Source organism: Lolium perenne, chromosome 7, assembly GCF_019359855.2.
Source record: "Lolium perenne isolate Kyuss_39 chromosome 7, Kyuss_2.0, whole genome shotgun sequence".
In the NCBI taxonomy this organism is placed as follows: Eukaryota; Viridiplantae; Streptophyta; class Magnoliopsida; order Poales; family Poaceae; genus Lolium; species Lolium perenne.
In genome coordinates this window covers 50,591,966-50,618,286 of record NC_067250.2, presented here as the reverse complement: position 1 = coordinate 50,618,286, position 26,321 = coordinate 50,591,966, and the positions used below count along the sequence as shown (strand labels likewise).

The 26,321-nt window shown below is 47.0% G+C and overlaps 2 protein-coding genes across 7 annotated transcripts; one reads left to right on the top strand and one right to left on the bottom strand.

The window, feature by feature from the left end:
- Positions 1 to 15,555: 15,555 nt before the first annotated feature.
- On the top strand, positions 15,556 to 17,980 carry LOC127317561 (ATP-dependent zinc metalloprotease FTSH 6, chloroplastic). The gene is made up of 2 exons (XM_051348123.2): positions 15,556 to 17,213; positions 17,300 to 17,980. The coding sequence occupies exons 1-2, from the start codon at positions 15,745 to 15,747 to the stop codon at positions 17,880 to 17,882; spliced, it is 2,052 nt and encodes a 683-aa protein (XP_051204083.1). The 5' UTR covers positions 15,556 to 15,744; the 3' UTR covers positions 17,883 to 17,980.
- Positions 17,981 to 19,291: 1,311 nt separating this feature from the next.
- Positions 19,292 to 24,106, bottom strand: LOC127317562 (protein RKD3). 6 transcript variants are annotated; one of them, XM_051348125.2, is made up of 6 exons: positions 22,003 to 22,158; positions 21,622 to 21,671; positions 20,495 to 20,562; positions 20,245 to 20,390; positions 19,832 to 20,154; positions 19,292 to 19,726 (listed from the first exon to the last, which is right to left on the bottom strand). In XM_051348125.2, exons 1-6 carry the CDS (start codon positions 22,022 to 22,024, stop codon positions 19,523 to 19,525), a joined length of 813 nt encoding a protein of 270 aa, XP_051204085.1. In that variant the 5' UTR covers positions 22,025 to 22,158; the 3' UTR covers positions 19,292 to 19,522. The 6 variants fall into 6 exon arrangements, 2 of the variants coding, with proteins under 2 accessions (XP_051204085.1, XP_051204084.1); XR_007861266.2 differs by lacking the exons at positions 19,292 to 19,726; positions 19,832 to 20,154 and having other exon boundaries at positions 20,372 to 20,390; positions 20,495 to 20,528; positions 22,003 to 24,106; XR_007861265.2 differs by lacking the exons at positions 19,292 to 19,726; positions 19,832 to 20,154 and having other exon boundaries at positions 20,251 to 20,562; positions 22,003 to 24,106.
- Between the last annotated feature and the right edge of the window lie 2,215 nt (positions 24,107 to 26,321).

The window sequence follows — 26,321 nt, the reverse complement described above, 5'->3', positions numbered from 1 at the left end:
GCTGTTTCATGCTAGCTAGCCCTGGACACTTGCTACTGGTGGTTGTTTGATGCTAGCCCTGGACACTTGTATGTATTCAAAAATAAGAAGCAAATATAATACATAACAGTAACTAGGTGTATTAGAAATACTGACTATGTTCTCTGTATTAAGAATGAACCCATATTTAGCATGAAGCAAACCAATGAATTTTATATATCAAATTCTCTAGGTACTGCAAGCATAAAAAACCCTACTGCCCAGCTACCTAGGTACTGCAAGCATTTTTATTTTCATTTTCTTTTTTTTGCAAGAAATGATAATATGTTGTTGTTGCCCCTGTGGGACATACTCTCATAGTTAGTCAAAAGTTCTCCCTGAGCTCCTTGTTGATAACAAATTTTGTGAAATTTCTTGTTAACTAATTCCTCTACTTACAAATCTTGTCCAAGCAATTCCTGTCTATGTCAATGAGGACATCAAAAGACCCAAAATTTGCATAAGGGCCAGTTTGACTGTAAGTGCAAGAAATGTTCAGAGCAAATTGCAAAATATAAATCAAGCATACCTTTCATCATCCTGGATTCCTAAATTGCAAAAGAGCAACATGAGCATGAATAGACGATATCATTTTATACTAACAAAACCTAAATGAGCTAAATGAACCAGAGAACAAATTTATTTTCTTTTATTGTTTACCTAAACATACTGCTTAATTACAACAGAAATACACCCTTGGTCCTAAATCCTAAACCAGAGAACTAGCATCAACCATGCATAGCACCAATTTAAATCCATTTTAGCAAACCATTTTAGCAAACCATTTTAGATGAACCAGAGAATGAATTAAACACTAAAGTGCTCATTTCATCATTTTTGAAATGAACCAGAGAATGAAACCTACACTAAACCAGTAGCTACAACCTAAGTGCCTAAATATTGCTACTTCATTTGCATTTCAGGTGGTGGAGAATGAACCAGGTGGTCTAAATATTGCTACTTCATTTGCATTTCATCTAAACCAACTTGATTGCTATATCATTTAAACCTACTGCATCATTTTATTCTAGTTGAAAAATTACAGAGGGCTTAATTGGTTTAGTTTAAAATTGGTTTAGTTTCAAACCAGAGAGCATTTTTATTTTCATTTTCTTTTTTGGCAGTGAGCATGAGCATGAGCAGTAGCATTTCAAAACCATTTCAAAATCTTTATTTGCAACCAGTGAGCATCAACATGAGCATTCATTTCCATTTCCATTTTAAATAGTGAAGTAGCAATAGTGAACTAAACCAGAGAACTATTTTAAATGAACCAGTAGCATTTCCATTTCATTTACACTATAATAAAAAACCCCAACTCAATTTCTTTTTTCAACAGCACTTAGTATATAAAGCATTTTATTAAAGCATTTTATTTTCATTTCCATCTCAACCAGAAGCAAACCAGAAGCATAATGCAGCAGCAAAAACTAAAATAAAAATCAACTAAATGAAACTAGCTACTGCAAGTTTATATAGCAAAACCAGTTTAGCTACTGCAGCTAAATCAATTTTCATTTTAGCTACTGCAACTAAACCATTTTAGCTACTGCAACAAAACTAATTTAGCTAAATGAACCAGAGAATTGCTAACATAATTTCATCATTTCATTTAAACTTGCTACTGCATTTTCATTTTCATTACAGTAGCAGCTTCGTTTTATCATTTTATTTAACCTCTACTGCATTCAATTTGACATTGGGCGCAATGCAGGGTACAGGAGGGGATTGAGCATCAGTTTGAACCAATTTCATAGCAATTGGAAGCAATTTGAACCAATTTCAGGGAAGGGGGAGGGGAGAGGGAAGGGGAGAGGGAAGCTCACGGTGGCGGCAGCGTGGTCCTCCTCCAACGGCGGCGACAGAGTGTTCCTCCTCCAACGGCAGTGGCAGCGTGGTCCTCCTCCGACGGCGGCGGCAGCGTGGTCCTCCTCCGATGTCCCCTACTCCAACGGTGGCGGCGGCGTGTATGGGGCAGGTGGTGGGGGCTGGTGGAGGGGGATGGTGGCGAACGGTCGAGGACGGCGTGGCGGGGCAGTGAAGCTCACGGCGGCGCTCACGGTGGCGGTTAGGGTTTGTCGTCGATGAATTGGGAATGGGGAGGGAGAAAGCTAGTCTCGCGTGCGGTTAAGTCCCAAGTATACATGGGGTACACTTATTGCCGGCGCACCAGGGCTTTGGTGCGCCGGGACAGGTGGACCCCCGGCGCACCAAAGCCCTGGTGCGCCGGCAATAAGTGCACCCCGTGTATACCTGGGACTTGGCCCAGATCACATGCAATGACCTCCCCAACTCATATTTTCTTTTGTTTTTCTTTTTTTTTCTTTTCTGGCCTTTTCTATTATATTTATGTTCTTATCTTTTCAAGATAATAGCCAAGAAATATGCATGAGTTATATATGCAAAAACAATTTCAAAATCTTAATTAGGCATTACAAAAAATATGAGTTATATATACATACACAAAATATTGACCAACACAATATTAATTAGTCATACATAAAATATTGGCCATGACCATATGAGTAGTTATGAATTACACAAAATATGAGTTATAGATTGCAAATAAAGTTTTACATCATCGATTGAGAAGAGTGTTTCGCTTTCTTCTTGCTTTTCTTGCTCGTCGTTGAATAATTTAGCCCCGTGTCGTGACTTCTTCTTTTGAAGGGTCGACCTGACCTCGGTAGCGTGGTCCTGCTTCTTCTTGTGGTGTATGTTGTCTCTTCGTCCTCGGATTCTTCCATCATTGGGTCTCCGACTTGTCCTTCGAAGTCTTCCTCGTTGGCGACTCCATCCATTCCGACGATGGTCCTCTTGCCTCTCCTCACGATAACACGGCTAGGCCTGGATGGGTCGGTTATGAAGAAGCATTGGTGCACGTGTTCCGCCGCACCCATGGCTCATTCTGCGCGGTGGCGTTCGTGGACTTTGATTTGTTGGCTTCGGGTAGAAACATGGTGGTGAAATACCGGTCTTCTTTTCTGACGCTCTTAGCCCATCTGATACGGAACATCGGCACTTTCTCCCCAGCGTAGTTAAGCTCCCAGATTTCCTCGATTCTTCCGTAGTATCTAGTCTTTACGTCACCCGTCCAGGAATCCATCGTTACCCCTGAGTTCTGGTAAACACTGTTCTTGTCTTTTTCTTCCGTGTAGAATGTGTACCCGTTGATATCGTACGCTTGGTAAGTCATGATGTTGGGCGCGGGGCCATGTGACAAGGCCAATACTAGTTTATCCTTGTCAGAATCCATTGGTGGGGGATTAGCATCAATGTGGTCTTTGAACCAGCGCGCGAAAGAGGAGTTGTGCTCTCTGTATATTTCTGCTTCCGTCATCATCGGCTTGCCACTGTTCTCTATCATGGTTTTGTGCTCTTTCAACCAAGGATCGATCAAGTCAATGTGTTGTAGCGCTACTAAGTTGGCCTGTCAAAGTCGGAACTCCGACCAGACATGTGCACGTGCAGTTCCTTCCTTCCATTTTTGTGGCCTACTCCTCGAACCTGCGGACGTGCTTGTTTTGAGGCAAACCAACAGGGTCCTCGATGTCTAGATAATTCGTGCAGAAAGAGATGCACTCTCCGGTGAGCCAGCCCTGGACGATGCTTCCATCCGGATGTGACCTGTTACGAACGTATCCTTTAATGACCCCATTCATTCTTTCAAACGGCATCATGTTGTGTAAGAATTCCGGCCCTAGACTGACGATATCATCCATGATATGGATCAACAGATGGACCATCACGTCAAAGAATGCAAAGCGGAAGTACATCTCCATCTCACATAGGATCACCACGATCTCTTCCCGGAGCCTTGCGAGTTTCTTCACGCTTATCGACTTCCGAGTTATGACGTCGAAGAAGTTACAGAGCCCGATCAGCGTTGCACGGACATGGTCATCCATTATACCTCGGATTGCAACCGGAAGAATCTGCGTCATCATCACGTGACAGTCATGAGACTTCATGCCGCTGAAGTTTCGTTTCTTGGGGTCCATGTATCCGCTTATTAGCCCGGAGTAACCGAAGGGCACTCGACTCCTAGAAGGCAATTGAAAAATTGATCGACCTCGGCCGGACTAAAAGTGAAGCAGGAGGGGGACAGTAATAGTCCGGCTGCTTAATCCTTTTGCGCTTCGACCGCCGTCCGCCTCCTCCTCCGATCGTCCCTCTTGGGCCGGCGGGATCCGTAGCTCTTCCCCGATGCCCAAAACTTTCAGGTCGTGTCTTGCTTTCGGCCCATCTTTGGTCCGGTCCGGCATGTTGAGAAGAGTGCCAAGCAAGCTCTCGCACACGTTCTTTGTAATATGCATGACATCAAGGCAGTGAGGTGTATCGAGAATTTTCCAGTACGGCAAGTCCCAAAACACGGACCTCCTTTTCCATACACCAATGAGCGGCGTCGTTTCCTTTTTCTTCTTCTTCTCTCCAGGCTTTTGACGAATCTTTCCCGGCGCAGGGCACTCCTTCCAACCTTTCAGTAATGTATCGATCTCTTCGCCGCTCTTCTTACGTGGAGGTCCTCGGGGTTCATTTGTACCATCGAACAGATCTCCACGCTTTCTCCACGGGTCGGTCTTCGTAGCCACCTTCGATGCCCCATGTAAACTGTTTTCGAAGAGCCGGGATCCTTACCAAGCTGCAAAAACATCGTCTCTTCCATGCACGACACATGCCTTGTGTCCATGGCACACCTGCACGAAATGTAACCGTATCCGAGGTAGTCCTGCACCGTCGTGATCAACGCGGCTCTCAAAGGGAAATATTCTTCTGCGACGGCGTCCCATGTATCTACCCCTTCCTCCGCCCACAACGTTTCAAGCTCCTCCTTTAATAGTTCAAGATACATGTTGATATCGTTTCCTGGCTGTGTCGGCCCTTGAATTAGCATACTCATCTGTATGTACTTCCTCTTCATGCACAGCCAGGGCGGGAGGTTGTAGATCCATACAAACACGGGCCATGTGCTATGTGTGCTGCTTCCGGTTTCCGAACGGATTGAATCCGTCCGTGCTCGCACCCAACCTGATGTTTCTGGGATCTGCCCCAAAACTTCCGAATTCATTGTCTAATGCTTTCCACTGGCTTGCATCCGAAGGGTGCGTCAGCACTGGGTGCTCAATCCGCTCTTTATCATTCAACACTGACTCCTTTCTTTCTGCGTGCCAGCGCATGAGCTTTGCTTCCTTCCGGTCCGCGTAGAACCGTTGAAGCCGGGGGGCGAGCGGGAAGTACCACACAACTTTCCGAGGAGCTTTCTTCTTCCCTTTCTTGTACCGTTCAGCTTCACACACAGGACATTTGGTCTTGTCCATGTGCTCCTTGCGATACATGATACAGTCGTTGATGCAGGCGTGATACTTTTCGTGGGGTAAGTCGAGAGGGCACGTGATTCTCTTGGCCTCGGCTAGACTACCAGGACACGTGTTCCCGGCAGGAAGGAGATCTTTCACGTATTCTAGGATGTCGTCGACGCTTGTGTCCGTCCATCCGTGTTTCGCCTTCATCTGCAGCACATCGAGAGCTACTCTCAAGCGAGACTCCCCCAACCCGCGACCTGAGTCGTACAACGGAGTATTCGAGTCTATCTCGAGTTGCTCAAGCTTTGATTTCCGCTTGGCGCCTTTCGTCTTTTCGAGAAGCAGATCTTGAAGATGAGGGTCCCGCACGACTGAAGCTAGCGGCACCTCTTCGTCGTCATCAAGGTTATTGTCGTCGTCAAGGTTATCGTCCTGTGCGACAAGCTCTTCATCGTCATCAATATCATGATGCCCTCCTTCTTGCCGGCCATTATTACCACCTGCTGCCGTCGCCCCATTGACCTCCGCGCCATCATCACTCATCCATTGAGTGTGTCCATGCATGAAACCATTAGTGAGCAGGTGCCCCTGCAATTTGCCTGAATACGGGTCAAACCATTTCCCTCGTTTGCATCTCCGGCACGGACACAATACCTCCGTGCGGTTATTTTCATACATGTCGATGATCGCGTGTTTCAGATATCTCATCACGATGCTTTCACTCATCTCGATAACCATTATCGCCTGCATGGTAAGATTACATAATTGATTAGAACCATGCATCCGTCGGTAGTTTTCACGGAAAATTTCGGCATGACCTTCCTACACGGTAGGACATAGGAGCGCCAGAAATGTGCCGAAACGGAAACTTAAAGAATCAACATTTCGGCGCAACGTTGGCAACTCATTTTCAACGCCAACACACACAAGCACAAGCACAAACACAACATATATATATGCCACACACGAGCTTTGCTTCAAATTAATGTCCAATATACGTTGATTTCATTCCTCAATTTGTTCATTAATCACCTATTGGTTTGATATACTCGTCAACAAGATCGAGACGTCGCGCCGCTACCACGGCGTATGGAAGCCGACTTTCTAGATCTAGATCTAGATTGAGCGGTCAATGCGGGATAGTAGATCTAGATCTACATAGGGGGATGTGGGAGATGCATGTAGGAAGGGAAGATTTGGTGAAAAAATATGATTTTGTTTGGTCAAATTGGCTAAATTTGGATAGAAATGGGCAAAAAATAGGTGGGTTGGGAGAAGGGTCGGGTTGTGTGGAGGAGTGGAGTGGTAGTAGTGGGGGTGGTTGTTGAGCAGAAATAACTGCCCAGGTTACCGGGCGCACGCACCAGGGCATGGGTGCGCTCGCAAAGACATAGCCCTTCTTCGGCTATATCACCCCGGCCAGGCCCAAGAATCATTGCCGGCGCACCGGCCCAGGGGTGCGCCGGCAATAGCAAATTTTCCACCGGCGCACCACTGGGCCGGTGCGCCGGCAATGATTCTTGGGCCTGGCCCGAATCGGCCGGGGCCATGCCAGGAAATAGCGCCGGCGAGTCTGCTCCTCTGGTGCGCCGGCAGAAGGCCCGCATCCCTGGCGCGGCTGAAAAGAGGTGCGCCGGCAACACTTGCCACCGGCGCACGTCCTTGGTGGTGCGCCGGTACCTATTGCCTCCAACTATAGGCTTTTTCCTAGTAGTGAAAGGAGCTTGTTAAGAAGCTCATCAAGAATCCACCATCACCACCAAAGGAGTAATTCATCATTGGTATTGGCATCCCCTTGGATTTTTTCCAAGCTTGGGGGGAGTGCCGCGGTATCACATCATCACTATCTTTTATCTTTTTACTATCAAGTAGTGTCATATCATGACTAGGGAAGTTATCATATAAGATGGTTTGCAGTATGGAAGTATCTCTCTTTTAGTTGGTTATCTATGTATCCCTTGGTGTGGGTTATCGTTATGGAATATTAATGAGAAATCTTATCATTTACTTTTTGCACACCTTATTTAGTTTGCAATTTCTGTTATATGATTGATCTTGTTGTTAGTATTGGTATCACTTTGGGAGCATTAAGTAAATCTATTTGGTTTTGGCAAACTTAGCATTGGTCAATAGCAACATTACTTGGAGACTTAAGTAGAAAAGAGGGAAGTACATGTAGATATATTATTTCAGTATCTATCTTTTTTGTTAGCTAATGAGCTTAGTATTCTGAAGTTAAAATTGTTTGTGCTTACAAGTAAGATGCATGATTGTTTCTATCACATGTATATTTGTTTGTTTCCCTCAACTCTTATGCTTGCTAATCAACCTTGCTAGCCAAAAACCTGTACTGAGAGGGAATGCTTCTCGTGCATCCAAAACCTTAAGCCAAACCTATGCCATTTGTGTCCACCATAACTACCTACTATGTGGTATTTTTGCGCCACTCCAAGTAAATACTTCGTGTGCTACCTTTAAACAATTCAAAAAGTTATTATCTCTTATTTGTGTCAATGTTTTATAGCTCATGAGGAAGTATGTGGAGTTTTATCTTTCAATCTTGTTGGGCAAACTTTCACCAATGGACTAGTGGCATACATATCCGCTTATCCAACAATTTTGCAAAAAGAGCTGGCAACGGGGTTCCCAGCCCCAATTAATTAACTTTCATTAATAATTCTCTTCACATGTTTTGCCCTGATTCATCAGTAAGCAACTTAATTTTGCAATAGACACTCCTCCATGGTATGTGAAATGTTGGAAGGCACCCGAGGATTCGGTTAGCCATGGCTTGTGAAAGCAAAGGTTGGGAGGAGTGTCATCCATAAATAAAACTAAAGTACATGTGTAAACACAAGAGAAGAGGGATGATCTACCTTGCTGGTAGAGATAACGTCCTTCATGGGAGCCGCTCTTTGAAAGTCTGTTTGACAAGGGGGTTAGAGTGCCCACTACCATTCGTTGACAACAACAAACACCCCTCAAAACTTTATTTTTATGCTCTCTATATGATTTCAAAACTTAAAAATCTCTAGCACATGATTTAATTCCTGCTTCCCTCTGCGAAGGGCCTATCTTTTACTTTTATGTTGAGTCAGTAAACCTATTTCCCTCTATCTCAAGCAAGCAATTGAGTTGTTGTGATCCAACCATCTATATTGTGACCTATTTAATCATGTCTTTTATTCTTCCTTGTTTAGTACCAATTTTATATGAATGAATATGACTTTGAAGGTTATCTATGCTTGGAAAATAAGTACAATCTGTTAATCGTTCTCTGATCAAGAACAAAGTTTGCCATCACCAATTATGATTTCCTATGCACCGTTATTTGTGATTTCTCTTTACTTGTTTCAAGTTGAGTTATATGAGGAAGTTGTTTACTAGAATGTCTTGTGTAGATTAATAAATGTGACGCTTCTTGTCCGTATTTTATTTATCGACTCTTCACTCCATAAACATGAGGTCTTGTTTACTGAGCTCAGTTTCGCTTGGGGACAAGCGAGGTCTAAGCTTGGGGGGAGTTGATACGTCCGTTTTGCATCACTATTTTATATCATAATTTACTGTTATTCATTGATATATTTCATATTTAGAGATGATACTTATGTTATTTCACCTATTTTGCATGTTTCATGATTATTGGAGAATTACTCACCGGAGTCAGGATTCTGCTGGAAAAGCACCGTCAGGATACAGTATTTCTGAAGATCAACAATTGACGGGAAATATACCGAAGCTCCTATTTTTCCAGATGACGGAGCCAGCCAAAAAGGGAAGCCGAGGAGGGCCGCCATGGGCACCCCCATAGGCCGGCGCGGGCTCCACCCTGGCCGCGCCGCCATGTGGGGAGGGGGCCCACGACCCCCCTCGGCCATCTCCCTTTCACGTACTTCATCTCCAGAGAACCCTAAGGTGTACGGGAGGATCGAGAATAGACACATCCACCTCTGCGGGGCGGAAAACACCAGAGAGAAAAGAGCTCTCCGGCAGGCTGAAATCTGCCGGGGAAATTCCCTCCCGGAGGGGGAAATCGTCGCCATCGTCACCGTCATCGAGCTGGACTTCATTGGGATCATCATCATCATCATCTCCACCGCCGACACCATCATCTCCACCGCTGCACCTCGTCACCGCTGTAACATCTAGGGTTGAATCTTGATTATTTCATAGGGGAAACTCTCTCGGTATTGATTACTCCTTGTTATTGATGCTATTGAGTGAAACCATTGAACCAGGGTTTATGTTCAGATTGTTATTCATCATCATATCACCTCTCATCATGTTCCATATGATGTCTTGTGAGTAGTTCGGTTAGTTCTTGAAGACATGGGTGAAGTCTAAATGTTAGTAGTGAACTATGTTGAGTAATATTTAATGGTTTGATATTTAAGTTGTGGTGTTATTCTTCTAGTGGTGTCATGTGAACGTCGACTACATGATACTTCACCATTATGGGCCTAGGGGAATGCATCTTGTATTCGTTTGCTAATTGTGGGGTTGCCGGAGTGACAGTAACCTAAACCCCCATTGGTATATCGATGCATGAGGGATAGCAGGATCTCAGAGTTTAAGGCTGTGGTTAGATTTATCTCTATTACCTTCTTGTATTTGCGGATGCTTGCAAGGGGTTTAATCACAAGTATGTGTTAGTCCTAGGAAGGGCGGTGCATTAGCATAGGTTCACCCACACAACACTTATCAAAACAATGAAGATTAATCAACTATATGAAGCGAAAGCACTAGACTAAATTCCCGTGTGTCCTCAAGAACGTTTGGTCATCATAAGTAGACAAACCGGCTTGTCCTTTGTGCTAAAAGGATTGGGCCACTCGCTGCAATTATTACTCTCGCATTTTACTTACTTGTATTTTATTTATCTGCTATATCAAAACCCCCCTGAATATTTGTCTGTGAGCATTTACAGTGAATCCTTCATCGAAACTGCTTGTCAACACCTTCTGCTTCTCGTTGGGTTCGACACTCTTATTTATCGAAAGTACTACGATACACCCCCTATACTTGTGGGTCATCAGACAGCAGGCCTCCGGAAGCCCGTTTCTTGTGATCCTGTACGGGAGAGAGGCGATAAGGTTTTTGGGGAGCGCTCTAGCGCGACTGCTGGCTTCGACATCGACACGGAGGCCGAAGACTACTTCCCCAACGACGATTTCTTCCCCGACATCAGCAACCTCTTCAGCGACATGGCTCTCAACAGCGACAATGTCAATGCTCTGCACCGTATGTCTTCTTCTCTTCATTTTATGAGATCATGATGCTCTTCCTTATCCTAGCAACATGTTCAGGCTCGTTATCAGGAAACATATCGCTCTTATCAATCAGTTTAGATTTGTTGATCCTTTACTCTATGGTGATTTGCATGACTACTTTAATCTCAAACCTTTTAGTCATGTTTTATCTACTGTTTTCTTTGATTAAATTATGGGAAAAATTGCTAATATATTCAACAATACCTTCGCCGAATTCCTAGTACATCCAATCACTCCAATTTAAGATATTCACGGCCGAATGTCCCAGTACCCAATACCAAGCCTCAATACAAACATCCCAAAAAGGCTCTTATAGAAATCAGAAAATTTTCATGAAGTTTAAAAAATGTTCATGAGTTCCAAAATTAGGTTAGAATATTCAAATAAAATGTTCATGAATTTTGAAATTAAGTTAGCAGACGCAAAATAAATATTCACATTCTTTAAAAATATGTTCTTGGATTCCAAAATTATATTATCGGATTCAAAAAAAATCACATAGTTTGATAATGTGTTCAAGACGTTCAAACTATTATGCATGGGTTCGAAAAATACGATCATGGAATTTTTAAAAAGTTCATAGATTCAAAAAAGATTCACGAATTCAAAAACATGCTCCAAATTTTCTAAAAAATATTCATTGGTTAAAAAATATGTTCGTAGATTCAGAAATGTCACAAGGTTAATTTTTTGGACAATTTTTAAAATTGTTCATGTGTTCAGATAGTTTTTTCGCTGGGTTCAAAAATATACATGGTACGAAAATGTTCTTGTTGTGCTTGAAATAAAATAATAAAAATAAAAGTTAATATTTTTTGAAGGAAAAAAGAAAAGCTAATAGAATAGAGAAAATCGTATATAGCAGGAAACTGGTAAACAATACCGCAACAAGAAACTAGTAGACTCTTTGTAAGGCTTTGTTGAATAATCTAATAAAAAGGCTGTGTATATCCTTTGGAAGTAGAGGCTGAGAAAAAAAGAAAGAAAGTAGCCAATGATAGTCGTGATATGAGCGAAACTAACAAACCATACAACGAAAATAAAATGGGTCACAAGAGCCATTAGGGCTTTTTTTAATTAAACAAATTTCAAAATTGAACATCTGAGAGATTTTCAAAATTACACAATTTCTGAATTCAAACTTTTTTGTTGAGCAATTTTCAAATAGAACAATTTTGAAATCAGAACAATTTTTTAAACTAGAAAAATCCGAAAAACCCAACAATAACGAAGAAACCAGGGAATTGCTCACTAAGGATAAGCAGGGTTTGCCCTTAGAAAGGGGAAAGGAAACCTTGGGTATTGAGGACGAATTGAAAGGTATAAGAAGGATACTAGGGTCGAGTTTGGTTGCTCGGGTAGTTGTTTCCCGGCTCCGTTGATGCAGGGAATGGTAGTTTGCATGTACAAGCGTTTCTGATTCCCTGCTTCAGACGATTCTTAAAGCAGTGTAAAGCCTGTATGAGGAGGCATGCTCGATTCCGATGTTCATGGGCCAAGCACTTATCGTACTCGCGGCGGAAAATTTGTGCCAAGCTTATGCGAGCTAGAAATGGCAGGAGCTCGCGCACGTCTGGGAAAATCCCGCAGGAGAAATTCACCCACCTCCCACCGATACTCTCCCACCATTTACACCGCCGCGCCTCACTAGAAAATCATGCGATAGCTTCTCACCGACAAGTAGGTAAGTGACTCCATCTTCTTCGGCCAGTCTAGCTCCACCGCGGCAAGTAATCTGCCTTGTCCTCACCGGCATATATATCGATTTTGTCTGTCTCGCCAACTATCAGATCGATGTGAGTAACACAGAACCGTAGCTTAGATCTGTTTGTCCATGCTTGTTTGTTTAGATCTAGATATTGTTAGTTTATGCTATAACTGTACTTTTTAATGTAGGCCACGTATAAGTGTAATAGTTGGTACTAGGATTGCTTCTACAACATGTATGTGCTCTCCTTGTACCATCTTTGGACTTATACATGCCACCTTGCAAAGAAACTTGTAATTAGTGTTCTTGCGTGCAAGGTGTTTGATGTGTCCTATGTTCTAAGAACCTGTTAGTTTGCTTGCTTAACATTGTCCATGTACTATGATACTTTTATTTGTGTTCTAGGACAAGAGAAACTCTCAGATCTCTCTGCAAAATCGGTGCTGCAGGCGGAGGCGGCAGTGCTACTTCGGTACAAGCCAATGCCTGATAAGTACTACTCGGTGACGCAGAAGAACATAACAACATGGCCACCTTCCCTATCCACATTCGTTCTGAACAAGGTGTGTGACCTCATCAAGAAAGGAGTTTACATGAAGGATGTTGAAGAGTCCGTTTTCAATCACTGTGGTCATGTAGTTGCCTCGGAGAAGATCTACAACCATCTTAGGTACTATAGAGCACGATAGACTCATGTGAGCAGGGTCAAAAGGCCTGAGGATGTGCGCTGGGTGGAAGAGGCAACATCAATCATGATGGACAATGATACCTACTTTGCGCACATCATGGTTCGGGCAATGCACCTATTTTTGCAGTCATGCAGTCAATCATAAGCTATGATAAGACAATGAACTAACTATCTTCTTAAGGATGGTGACCTTCTCAACAAACTGTTATCACCAGAATTTGACCGAATCATGGGTGGGCCGCGATCAAGATGGGCTTGAAGATTATACATGGAAGAATATATGTGAATCGGCCTTATATGCAAAGTTTGGGCTAGTTTGCCCATGTATCTGTAATATGGTAGGATACGTATCAATTAGATAGAGTTTGGCTCGTGCACGGTTGGGATTATTCCCACGTTAGAAAGTCTACGGACTATAAATATGTATCTAGGGTTTATGAAATAAACAACAATCACGTTCACCACAAATCAATCTAGGCGCATCGCCAACTCCCTTGTCTCGAAGGTTTCTTCCGGGTAAGCATCATGCTACCTAGATCGCATCTTGCGATCTAGGCAGTACAAGTTTATTCGCCGTTCATGCGTTGCTCGTACTGAAGCCTTTTTTATGGCGAGCAACGTAGTTATCTTAGATGTGTTAGGGTTAGCATTGTTCTTCGTATCATATGCTATCGTAGTGCAACCCTTAGACATCTAGCCGCCCTTACACCTATCTTAGGTGTAGGGGCGGCACCCCGCTTGATCATTATTTAGTAGATCCGATCCGTTATGGTTGCTCCTTGTTCTTCAAGGATTAGTTTAATATCTGCATAGTTAGGCCTTACAAAGGGTTGGAGGATCCAGCGGCGCGTAGGGTGTAGTTTGCTAGCCCTAGACAGGATGTTCCGGGGATCAACCTCGTGTTGGTTTTTAGGCCCTGTCTAGGATCGGCTTACGATCACCGTGCGCGGCCGCGAGGCCCAATCACGAGTAGGACGTTCCGATTATGCGGTGAAAACCCTAAATCGTCGTAGATCGTTTTAGCTTTATCATGATCAAGCAGGACCACCATATATTCGTACACCTCGTGCGAATCATGGGTGAATCGGCTCTTTGAGCCGATTCACAGGACAATCTGAGAGCCGATCGAGGCTCGTATTTAATGTTTACGTGTATGCCATGCAGGAAACTAAGCGAGGCATCTCCATCACCTTCCTGACCAGGTATAGGTCAGGTGGCACGCCCTTGCACCAGCATCGGACGTGCGTGCCGGAGTCTTTGCGGGCCGTCGCTCGGAGGGACCAGGGCCAGCCGCAGCCCTAAGTTGCTCCCGGCTCTCCTGTGTTGCCCGTCGCTGCTCGCCGGTGGGTTTCTGACCGCAACACAAACCCATAGCAAACTATGCTCAGATGAAGATGATCTATGCCGGACGTGTTCTACAAGCACCCATCTCTCTCACTGCGATCCACCGTGCTCTTACCCACCTAATGGATCACAAGGCACATACCACCATGTACCTTGCGATGATCCCTCAGTGCAGGATGTACTGGTTTACTGCTTTTCTGAAGAAGTATTATCTTTGAGGAGCCTGAGTATTAGGTCCATGTTGTGGTGCTCGTTCTGGTGTTGATGACGGGATGAACATGATGAAGATGATGCATATTTTAAAAGTAGCTAGGTTTGATGAAAATTGATGTCAAGTCTGTATATTTTTGGTGGTACGGCGAGGAGATATGCACTAACCCCTCCGTTGTTGAATTTGTGTTCCATCACGAGCAATTGTTGGTGGAGTCATGGTGCAACAATCTAATTCACTGCTAGAACTATATTTATGTCGCTGATTATGTGCTACTATATATTAGCCCATGCCTGAAGATGCTACTATGTCGAACATCTTGTATGCAGAGCTGGTCACTTTGGTAAGCTCGCCACAAAGCCAACGTGGTAAGCGTATGCGGAAACAGCTCGTAACCAAACATACCCCGAAAACGCGAAACGGAGAAAGAGCCCAACCAAACCGACGGGGCTGTGCTTTTGCTACGATGTTTAAAACAACTTGTTAGCAACCAATCTAATTGTTTAGGTCGCATGATCTTCAACTATTTCAACGGAGCCAAGTTCTCCAGACACAGAGAAAACAATAATCCTATAACTACGGAAACCATCCTACAAAATAATCTTACGGGCTGACGTGGTGGCCTGTCTTTGGTCCTGATTTTTTTTCTTCCTTAATTTGTGGAGCACGTTGTGATCTACGCAGCGAAAGAAACCCGCCATGCCATGACGCGACACACAGGGTGCAAGCAAGAGCGCGACGAGCCCCACAAGTGTGCGTGCGGCAGCGCGACGCGAGCAGAGCAATGCCACCGGACGCACCTAGAGCTTACTGGCTACTACTCCCAGCCATGCCCCGAGCGATCGAGGTGACAGCGACCGGGCGGCGACGCCTTGGCCGAACGCGAGCCATCCAACTGGCTGCATGCATGCCCTACTCCTCGATTACGCACCGGAATTCTCCATCCTACCAGAAGCTCTATTCCTCACGAAACTACCGGAGAAATCCCATCTCCACATGAACGAACCCTAACTGCATCGGCCTCGATCCTCTATTTAAACACGGAATCGCCGTCCTTTCCCTCCAAAAGTCGTAACAGCCAGGAGCAGAAACCAAACGAACACTGCAACCACACCACACTGTCACTGCTCTGCTCTGCTCAGTAGTCAGTGCACGCGAGTTACCTGATAGATTACTCTGTTAGCTTAGCTAGCTAGGTAGGAATGTCGCCGACGGCCATGTCGCTGACGACGACGACGACGACGAGCCACCTTCCCATCTGCAAGGCGCAGGACGGCTCCAAGCAAGCGCCGCCACAGAGGCGGAAGATCACGCCCATATCTTCGCCAGATGCCGCTGGGCTCGACATCGGCAGGCGGAGGCTGCTGCAATCCACCGGCCTCGGCCTTGGGCTTGGGCTCGCCGTGGCAAAACCGTCACGGGCTCAGTCGCCGCCGGTCCTGGCTCCGGAGGAGCTGACGTCGAGCCGGATGTCCTACTCCCGGTTCCTCGAGTACCTCGACGCCGGCGCGGTCAAGAAGGTGGACTTCTTCCAGAACGGTACGGCCGCCGTAGTCGAGGTGGACGACCCGGCTCTGCCGGCGAAGGTCCACCGCGTCAAGGTGCAGCTCCCGGGGCTCCCCGCCGAGCTGGTCCGCAAGCTGCGTGACAAGGGCGTCGACTTCGCCGCGCAGCCGGCGGAGCCCGACACCGGGGTGGACGTCCTCGGCCTCCTGCTGAACCTCGGCTTCCCGCTCCTCTTCCTCGCCTCGCTCTTCCTGCGGTCGTCGTCGGGCACCCCCGGCGGCGGGCCGGGCCTGCCCTTCGGGCTCGGCCGGTCCAAGGCCAAGTTCCAGATGGAGCCCAACACGGGCGTTACCTTCGACGACATCGCCGGCGTCGACGAGGCGAAGCAGGACTTCCAGGAGATCGTGCAGTTCCTCAAGTTCCCGGACAAGTTCACGGCGGTGGGGGCGAGGATCCCCAAGGGCGTGCTGCTGGTCGGCCCGCCGGGGACCGGGAAGACGCTGCTGGCCAAGGCGATCGCCGGGGAGGCCGGCGTGCCCTTCTTCTCGCTGTCCGGGTCGGAGTTCATCGAGATGTTCGTCGGCGTGGGCGCGTCGCGGGTGCGGGACCTGTTTAACAAGGCCAAGGACAACGCGCCGTGCCTCGTGTTCATCGACGAGATCGACGCCGTCGGCCGGCAGCGCGGCACGGGCATCGGCGGCGGCAACGACGAGAGGGAGCAGACGCTGAACCAGCTGCTCACCGAGATGGACGGGTTCAGCGGCGACAGCGGCGTCATCGTCATCGCCGCCACGAACCGCCCGGAGATCCTCGACGCCGCGCTGCTTCGCCCGGGCCGCTTCGACCGTCAGGTGTCCGTCGGGCTGCCCGACGTGCGCGGCCGCGAGGAGATTCTCAGGGTGCACAGCGCCAACAAGAAGCTGGACCCCGACGTGTCCCTTAGCGTGGTCGCCATGCGCACGCCCGGGTTCAGCGGCGCCGACCTCGCCAACCTCATGAACGAGGCGGCCATCCTCGCCGGCCGCCGCGGCAAGGACCGCATCTCCGTCAAGGAGATCGACGACTCCATCGACCGCATCGTCGCCGGGCTCGAGGGCACCAGCATGACAGATGGCAAGAGCAAGATGCTCGTCGCCTACCACGAGATCGGCCATGCCGTCTGCGCGTAAGCAAGCACACACTCGCGCGATTATTTTCACGGCGATTTCTTCTCGTCTTTTACTGAAGACTAAATCGATTCTTGCATTGCAGGACACTAACGCCGGGGCACGACGCCGTGCAGAAGGTGACGCTGATCCCGCGAGGGCAGGCGCGAGGCTTGACGTGGTTCCTGCCCGGCGATGACCCGACGCTGGTGTCCAAGCAGCAGATCTTCGCGAGGATCGTCGGCGGGCTGGGCGGCCGCGCCGCCGAGGAGGTGATCTTTGGGGAGCCCGAGGTGACCACGGGCGCGGCGGGGGACCTGCAGCAGGTGACGCAGGTGGCGCGGCAGATGGTGACCACGTTCGGCATGTCGGAGATCGGGCCGTGGGCGCTGACAGACCAGGCCGCGCAGAACGGAGACCTCGTGCTGCGGATGCTGGCCAGGAAGTCCATGTCCGAGAAGCTCGCCGCCGACATCGACACGACGGTGAAGTCCATCATCGACGAGGCATACGAGGTTGCCAAGGCTCATATCAGGAGGACCCGGCCGGTCATCGACCAGCTTGTGGACGTGCTTGTGGAGAAGGAGACGCTCACCGGCGATGAGTTCAGGGCGATATTATCTGAGCACGTCGACATTGGCAAGGAGCAGCGGGACACGGCCGAAAGGACAGACATGGTTACTGCTTGAAACTTCAGAGCAGTAGAATTGTGCAGTGTAGACTGTAGAACGATAAGCATATGGCGCAATGTAAATATTAATATGGTGCATCACATGCTTGACACTTACTAGTACTAGTAAATAGTATTGTCCATACAAGCAGGTGTTTAGATTCTGCTACTTCATGTTATAATTTGGGAAACGCTGTTGTTCCCCCGGACGATCCACGCCATCCCATCCTCCGGCTTCCTGGCGCGACACGCGTCCCTGCAGGGCCCACACATGATGGAGACGGTCTCACCCTTATCTCTTTCCTCCTTGCCCGTTCTCCTCTGGTCTCCCGTCCCTCTCACATGCCATGGCTATGGTCTCTTCCCCAAATCCCTTCGCCGCCGTGGTGCTCTACCAAAATTCGCCGGATCCCTGTCCCGCCGGCGCTCGTCGGATCAACCCGCCTGTGTCTCTTCCCCAAATCCCCTCGAAAAAAAAAATCCCCTCGAAATCGTGGCCGGCCTTTCCATCTTCGCCACCCCTGCTCCATGTGTGGCATCACCACCAACCCGCGTGTCGCTCGTGGCGGCCGCCGCCGGCGATGGATCTCCAGCCCGACGCCATCGTGGTCCTGCAATTCTCGCCCGCTGCTACAAACGGCCGTCCGCCCTGCTACAAACGACTGTCCGCCTTGCTACAGAAGGTCGCCGACACTGCTACAGCGCCGCCGGCGGTGCTATAAATAGCCAGCCAACCCTGCTACAAACGTCTGTCCGTGCTGCTACAGAAGGTCGCCGGCTCTGCTACAAACAACCGTCCGCTACGAGCGCCGGCTGCCGCTGCTGCTGCAAGTCGGTCGCCGATGACGGCTTGCTGCAAGCTGCGTCTGCCACTGCTACAAACTTGGGCTGCAGCTGCTACGAGCGCCGCTGCAAAGGTCGAGCGAAGGTCGCCGCTGCTGCAAACTGCGGCCGTCGGTGCTACAAACTGTGGCCGCCGGTGCTACAACGGCGGTCATATGACCACGGCTGCCAGCGGCCATGGCGGAAGCTGCGAGCGATGATGGTGGTGCTGCGGCAGGTGACGGCGATCTAGGAGCGCGGGGCGATGGTGCTGCTCTGCGGAGCGTCGCCGGCAACGTGTAGCCGCGTCGTTGCTGCGAGGCACTCCATCTGCAACCTGCTGCAAAGGGATGGAGCGGTGCTGTGCAAGGTGGAGCGGCACCGGCTGTAGTTTCCTCCCGCGCGAGTCGTCTGCTGCGAGCGGCCATCGATACCGACCTCGCCGGAGTTGGACGACGGTCAGGGAAGCGGGAGCCAAGACGTGAAGCAACAGCGCCATGGGCTCATCACCACAGGGGCGTGCGTGTGAACACGGTCGCGGGGAATTTTTCGTCCAAATGGAGTGGCGCCGCGCTGAGTCAACGAGAGATCCGAGCCATACATACGTAAAATCGAACGGCCGCAGACCCGGGGGATCGGGGATTTGATCCCCCGGGGGACGCTAAGCGTTGCCCTTATAATTTGTGTTCACCCACAGGTCAGGGATACATAGCCGAAAGTGAAAAGAGACGAAGGTAGGAGATAGGAGTAGGAAACGCTAGACTGCTGCGATAAAACATGGAAGAAATACTTGAACGATATATATTCTGTCATAAGCAGAGATGCTCTGCATCAACACTACTTCGATGCCTCCCCAGCTCCAAGAGCCAAGACCCGCCTCCTTTTGTAGTTGGCCTTGAAGCAGGCCTGCCTAAGCCTCTTCGTCTTATCCTTGAGCTCAACACATGGCTTCTGCTCCAGGAGCCTCCTCTCCTGCTCTAGCATCTCCACCATCGCCCTCAGCTGCTCCTCGTCGTTCGCCTTGCCTGCCTCCTGCAAAGCCTGCAACGGTGACCCGACATAGGACATGATTAGAAGTTGAAACATATGTGAAGACTGATTCAGCGTAGTAAGAGATAAGAAAACCACTATGGATAAAGAGGGAACCTCCACATTGTTGATGAGGGCCCGCAAACTCTTCATCTTGCGATGCGGCCACCTGGGAATCCCAAGCTCTCTGCACCTCTTCTTCAGGACGGTGAGCCCGACATTCAGCTCTCGAGCTGCCTGCGTGATTGGCAGGTAGAAGTGCTGTGACACAAGCTCGAATGTCAACACCTTTTCTGGTCTAACAGGGACTGCTGTCATCGTGTTTGATGCCGCTCCATTCTCCTCACTATAACACAGTTGTGGTAACCCCTTCTCGCTCTCTTTTCTGCTGTCATCATCCCAATACCTCTGTACATCATCCTCAAAGTTTGTATCAAACTCTGCAGCATCGCAAATGACAAGAGAATGAGCTGAGAGGTCTAGAACTTCAGAAAGTGCTGCTCAAATCAAATGGAGAACAGAAATCATACCTTGAAGAGTGCTACTCTGCCTAACGGCGGAGCCAGTAGAGCATAATGGTTCACAACAGAAGCTCGGGAAGGGTAGATTGGAGAGGAGTGCTTCTTCCTCAAGCAGGAAATTATCAAGCCAATCACTTGGCCAATAAGGCCACAAGCTGGTCCATGGTAAATAAGATAGATCAACTTAGCAAAAACAATTGTACTACTTCTTGATGCACACTGTGCACAATCTCACTGCATGATAGAAGAATAAACGTACCTCTGTTCTTCGTTGCAATCCATTCTCTCTAGAACTAGATCGTGGGCAAACAAATACTGTGATGAGAACTGATGAAGACAAGACTAGAACGTGGGTAGCCAAATATATATGGAGCGGATGAAAGGCAAAGCCGGCTCTTAAATGCTGGTATCACTTGGTGCATGGAAACGGCTCATATTGAAAATCATGCGAGGAATTAATTCAAAGAGTGGCTAATGGATCGGGAGTTACAAAAAAGGGAGTAATTGTGTGATTGGCTGCATGGTAATAATTAGTCTTGGTAAATAGCATAACATGCCTTGGGTTTCGTACATTTAAGAGTATGGATAATGGCTAATCAAAACTTTTCGCCTAGAGTCTGCATGTTTTGTTTTACAGATATATTATTATTTATATTTCTTAGAACTATAAGTTCTGATGCATGATTAGGACTAACTGGGCACAGACTTTCGTCATCCATCCACCCTTCTTTCTGCTAACGCGCATTACCTTTACCGAACTGTAATTCAACTTGTTTCTGCTTCTGTTCGGCCTTGAACTATTCCAGTTATCCACCTTAATTACTCACAAAATCAAAAGGTAAGCTTAACATGTATGACAGTATAGCTGTATAAGCAAGAAGTGAGGGTTTGGGGGCATACGTTCTCACTTATTTGTGCATTGCTTGACACATTCAAAGCATTTTTTTTTTGCGGGGGACATTCAAAGCAATGCTTTGAATGTTTTGGTTAAAGGCACAATTCATCAGATTCAAAGAGCTCATTAGGCAAGGGTGCTTCTTTCTACATGGTGGTTTGAGCACTAGTACTGGATTAGAGTACAGTACTCCATGGTGGGGTATTACATTAAATAGGCAGCCATGCACACATATTATTGATCGTTTAAGGGGCTTAAAACCAAATGATGTTACTAGAAAATGAACGTATGTGTAAATCTGTGATTGCAACTGTAGTGGGATCTGCTGAACAGGGTCTTGAACGTGTGTGTTTCAGAAAGAATTACGTGTCAACACATTTTCATGATTAAATGTGGAACAACACATAAAAGTAGAATGTGCAAAATCCATATGTACCGAATTAGTAGGAGTACACGTAAAAAAAAAGTAAGTAGGAGTAACATGAACTCACTTGAGTTTCTTTGCTCAGCTCCACGGTTCTTGAATTGTGCAGCTTCGGACCTACCAAAAGCCAGCAAATCACAACACTTTGTAAAAATAAATCATTTATTTAGTATACTCTAGGCATTCATGGGTAAATTCACCAAAATTTGAAACAGCAAACAGATAAAGAATCTTAACTGATGGCTATGGACACTCAAATTAGTAAATTATAGAGCGTGCACATAGCTGTTTTTTTTATTGCGGGGAGATAGCTGCTTGTTGATTTCAGTAGGGTAGAAACAGTAACATAAATGCGATGTACAAGTCAAGAAGAACCGAAGACAGGACGTCTTTGTTTCTACACTGTAAACTAATTTTCTTTGTAAACATTACAACAATTTCACCGTACCGTCTAGCTCCAATCTCGGCATGACATGTCGAAACCTTTTAGGACTGAAAAAATCTCCTGGATAAGGGGATGCGAGGTATCCCCTGAGATGAAGACATGCACCTTGTCATGCAGATCAATCCAGCTGTACCCAGGATGCTTGTGAACACCTTGACGTTCCATCTCTTCTCTTACAACAGACGCACTTCCCCACTTCCCCTCATGAGCATGCAAGTTATGAATCAAAACATATGGAGCAGAACTCTCAGGGTCAATCTTGGACAATGCCTTTGCAGCCATGTGAGCCAGTTGTTCATTCTTCTTCGCCGTACAGGCTCCGAGGAAAGATCCCCACACAGATCGTTCTGGAGCAATTGGCATGCTATTGATTACCTCCAATGCATCATCAAGCTCACCATGTCGACCTATGAGATTGACAAGTGCTGCATAGTGCTCAATCCTAGCAGCAATGCCATACTCATGAACCATGGTGCGGAAAACCCTCCATCCTTCAGAGACAAGGCCAGCATTTCCGCATGCACTCAAGAGAGTAATGAAAGTTATGGGTGTTGGCATAACCCTGGCACTCGTCATTTCTTCGAAAAGTTGCAAAGCTTCTGTAGCTCGACCATGGTGTTCATAACCTCCTATCAGTGCATTCCAAGACATGAAATCTTTTTGCGTTTGCATCTGCTTGAAGATGGCTTCCGCCTCGGTTAGTGCCCCGCCTCTGGAGTACATTGTTATAAGGGCATTGCTAGTTGCAGTATCTGGCAGAAACGACTTCTCAATAAGTTGGTGGAGCTGAGTTCCAAGGCGCAACATAGGGAGCGACGCACATGCTGCTAGAACGGAAGAGAGGGTGTGCCGATCAGGCATCCCACCAACTTCTAGCATACGTGTAAATAGCTTGACTGTACCATCGTAGTCCCCATTTTGCTCATAACCTGATATCATTGTATTCCAGGAAATGGTCCCACGCTCTGGCATTTTATCGAAAAACCTACGGGCATTCTCAACTTCGCCTATGTGTGTGAATCCTCGTATTATTAAATTCCAAGACACTACATCAGGGTCAGGCATTTCCCAAAACAGTTTCTCTGCTTCCTGCATATCTGACACCTTCGCGTACCCAGCAATCATAGTATTCCATGATACGAGGTCCTTAATCGGCATCTCGTCAAACAGTGTCCTTGCTGAGCAAACATCTCCGGTTTTTGTATAGCACATCATCATTGAGTTCCATGACACAACATTCCTCTCAAAGACCCTCATGTTGCCCATCTTGGGCTGGTACTGACCTCTGGGAATCATATCAAATAATCTCCTAGCGTCGTTCACCCTCCCAACTTGACCATACGCAGAAATCAGCGTATTGTAGGCATCAACAGCCTTGTCCATGTCCGTCACCCTCAAGCGCTTTGTCAACAGCTCCTCTGCCTCATCCAACCGGCCGTTCTTCGTTAACCCACACACCATCGTGCTCAGCGAGGCGGAGTCCTTGACAGGCATCGCATCGAACATGTCAAGGGCCTTGTTCACCTGGCCAGCAGCAAAGAACCCGGTGACCATCGTGTTAAAAGAAGCGATGTTCCTCTGCGGCATCTCACCGAATAGCTTCTCAGCCTCGCCCATGAGCCCGCGGCGCACGTAGGCGCCGAGGAGGGTGTTCCAGGTGACCGCGTCGCGCTGTGGCATTTCGTCGAACAGCCGGCGCGCGTCGGCGAGGTGGTCGGGGTGCGGAGAGCGGGAGTAGGCAGCGAGGAGCGTGTTCCATGACACGGCGTCCCGGACGGGCATAGAGGCGAAAAAGGCCCGCGCGGCGCTCACGTCGCGGCCGCGTGCTAGCGCCGCGAGGAACGAGTTCCAAGTCACGACGTTGCGGGCGGGGATGGCGTCGAAGAGGCGCCTGGCTGCGTCGAAGCGGCCGCGACGGAGGAGAGCCGCGAGGGAGCGGTTGTGTTGCCGGAGAAGTTCGTCGGCGGGGGATGCAGCCGTAGCTGCGGCTGCGGCGAACGCACGGCGGTGGGCGACGCCTGGGATGGGAGGCGCCCATCGCCGCATCAGGATTCAGTTTCAGTAGTATGGTTCAGTTGCATGATTTTCTCCTGATGACTGATGTTGATGTGATTTGGTCAGACCAGAACATCACACTTGAGTTTTGTTTCGACCAAAGTAAACCTTTCATAATATCGCTTATTTTGTGTTGAAATATTGGGCCACATTCAGTGGTCCATACTAGATTTTAGATTTTCCTATAAATCTCAAATCCCACTTAGTGGCAGCCATGTGAGTTTAAATCCAAATTGATGGCAGCTCACTAGGGAGTGGCAAGAGGTGGGAAGTTTAGTCCCACATGGAAAGTTGGGACGAAGTTAGACCACCTTATAAGGTGGGTTGTTCCACCACTAGTAAGTGAGTGAGAAGAGGAGTGGTTCACGCTCGCTACTCGACGTGGGCGTAGCCCACGTTGCCTAGGGTTTCCTGAGCCTAATCTCTTGCCCTGCTACCGCAAAAAGACACCTAATACACGAGTTAGGGTTTTGCCACCTCTCTCTGTTTGCGCCGCCAAAGTAGCCTACTCCATCCCGCGCGCCGACGTGCATCGGCAAACGGGAGAGCAGGTCTCCGGAACCGCTCGCCCTTGCGATCATGTATGGGAGAGAGCGAATTAGGTTTTTGGGAAGCGCTCTGCGTGACTGCTCAAGCTCTTCATCACTTCCGTCCAAGTCGGGCTATGCTGCATACCGTCGTCTTCAACGCCGTCAACTTTGACCCATCGTTCCCGTCGTCAACAACGTTATCATCAACAACGTTACTGCCGCGACGTCATGCAAACCAAATTTCAACAAGCTCTATGGTAGTTCTTCATTAATAGGTGCAAAGTACATGATGCAAGAGCTTAAACATGATCTATTTGAGCACAACAATTGCCAAGTATCAAATTATTTAAGATAATATACCAATTACCACATGAAGCATTTTCTGTTTCCAACCATATAACAATAAATGCATCAGCTTTCAACTTTAGCCATGAACATTAAAAGTAAAGCTAAGAACACTAGTGTTCATATGAACGAGCGGAGCGTGTCTCTCTCCCACACACGGATTGCTAGGATCCGAGTTTATTCAAACAAAAACAAAAAAAAGCACACAGACGCTCCAAGTAAAGTACATAAGATGTGATGGAATAAAAATATAGTTTCACTAGAGGTGACCTGATAAGTTGTCGATGAAGAAGGGGATGCCTTGGGCATCCCAAGCTTAGATGCTTGAGTCTTCTTGAAATATGCAGGGATGAACCATGGGGGCATCCCCAAGCTTAGACTTTTCACCCTTCTTGATCATATTGTATCATCCTCCTCTCTTGACTCTTGAATACTTCCTCCACACCAAACTCAAAACAAACTCATTAGAGGGTTAGTGCATAATCAAAAATTCACATATTCAGAGGTGACACAATCATTCTTAACACTTCTGGACATTGCACAAAGCTACTGGAAGTTAATGGAACAAAGAAATCCATTCAACATAGCAAAAGAGGCAATGCGAAATAAAAGGCAGAATCTGTCAAAACAGAACAGTCCGTAAAGACGAATTTTTCAGGGGCACTTAACTTGCTCAGATAAAAAAGCTCAAATTGAATGAAAGTTGCGTACATATCTGAGGATCACACACGTAAATTGGCAGATTTTTCTGAGTTACCTACAGAGAGGCCTATTCAAATTCGTGACAGCAAGAAATCTGTTTCTGCGCAGTAATCCAAATCTAGTATCAACCTTACTATCAAAGACTTTACTTGGCACAACAATGCAATAAAATAAAGATAAGGAGAGGTTGCTACAGTAGTAACAACTTCCAAGACACAACAAAACAGTAGCAAAATAAAAACATGGGTTATCTCCCAAGAAGTGCTTTCTTTATAGCCATTAAGATGGGCTCAGCAGTTTTAATGATGCACTCGCAAGAAATAAGAGTTGAAGCAAAAGCGAGCATCAAAAAGCAAGTATGAAACAAACTTAAGCCTAACCCACTTCCTATGAAAAGGAATCTTGTAAATAAACAAGTCATGTAAGCATAAGGCAACAAGCATAGAAAGGCAGCACAAGCGCAACTTCAAGATTCTCAACATAAAGAGGGGAAACTTAATATTATTAAGATGCATATAACCATGTTTCCCTGTCTCATAATAACTTTCAGTAGCATCATGAACAAACTCAATAATATAACTATCACATGAAACATTCTTATCATGAGCTACATGCATAAAATTATTACTCTCCACATAAGCATAGTCTTTACTATTAATTGTAGTGGGAGCAAATTCAATAAAATAGCTA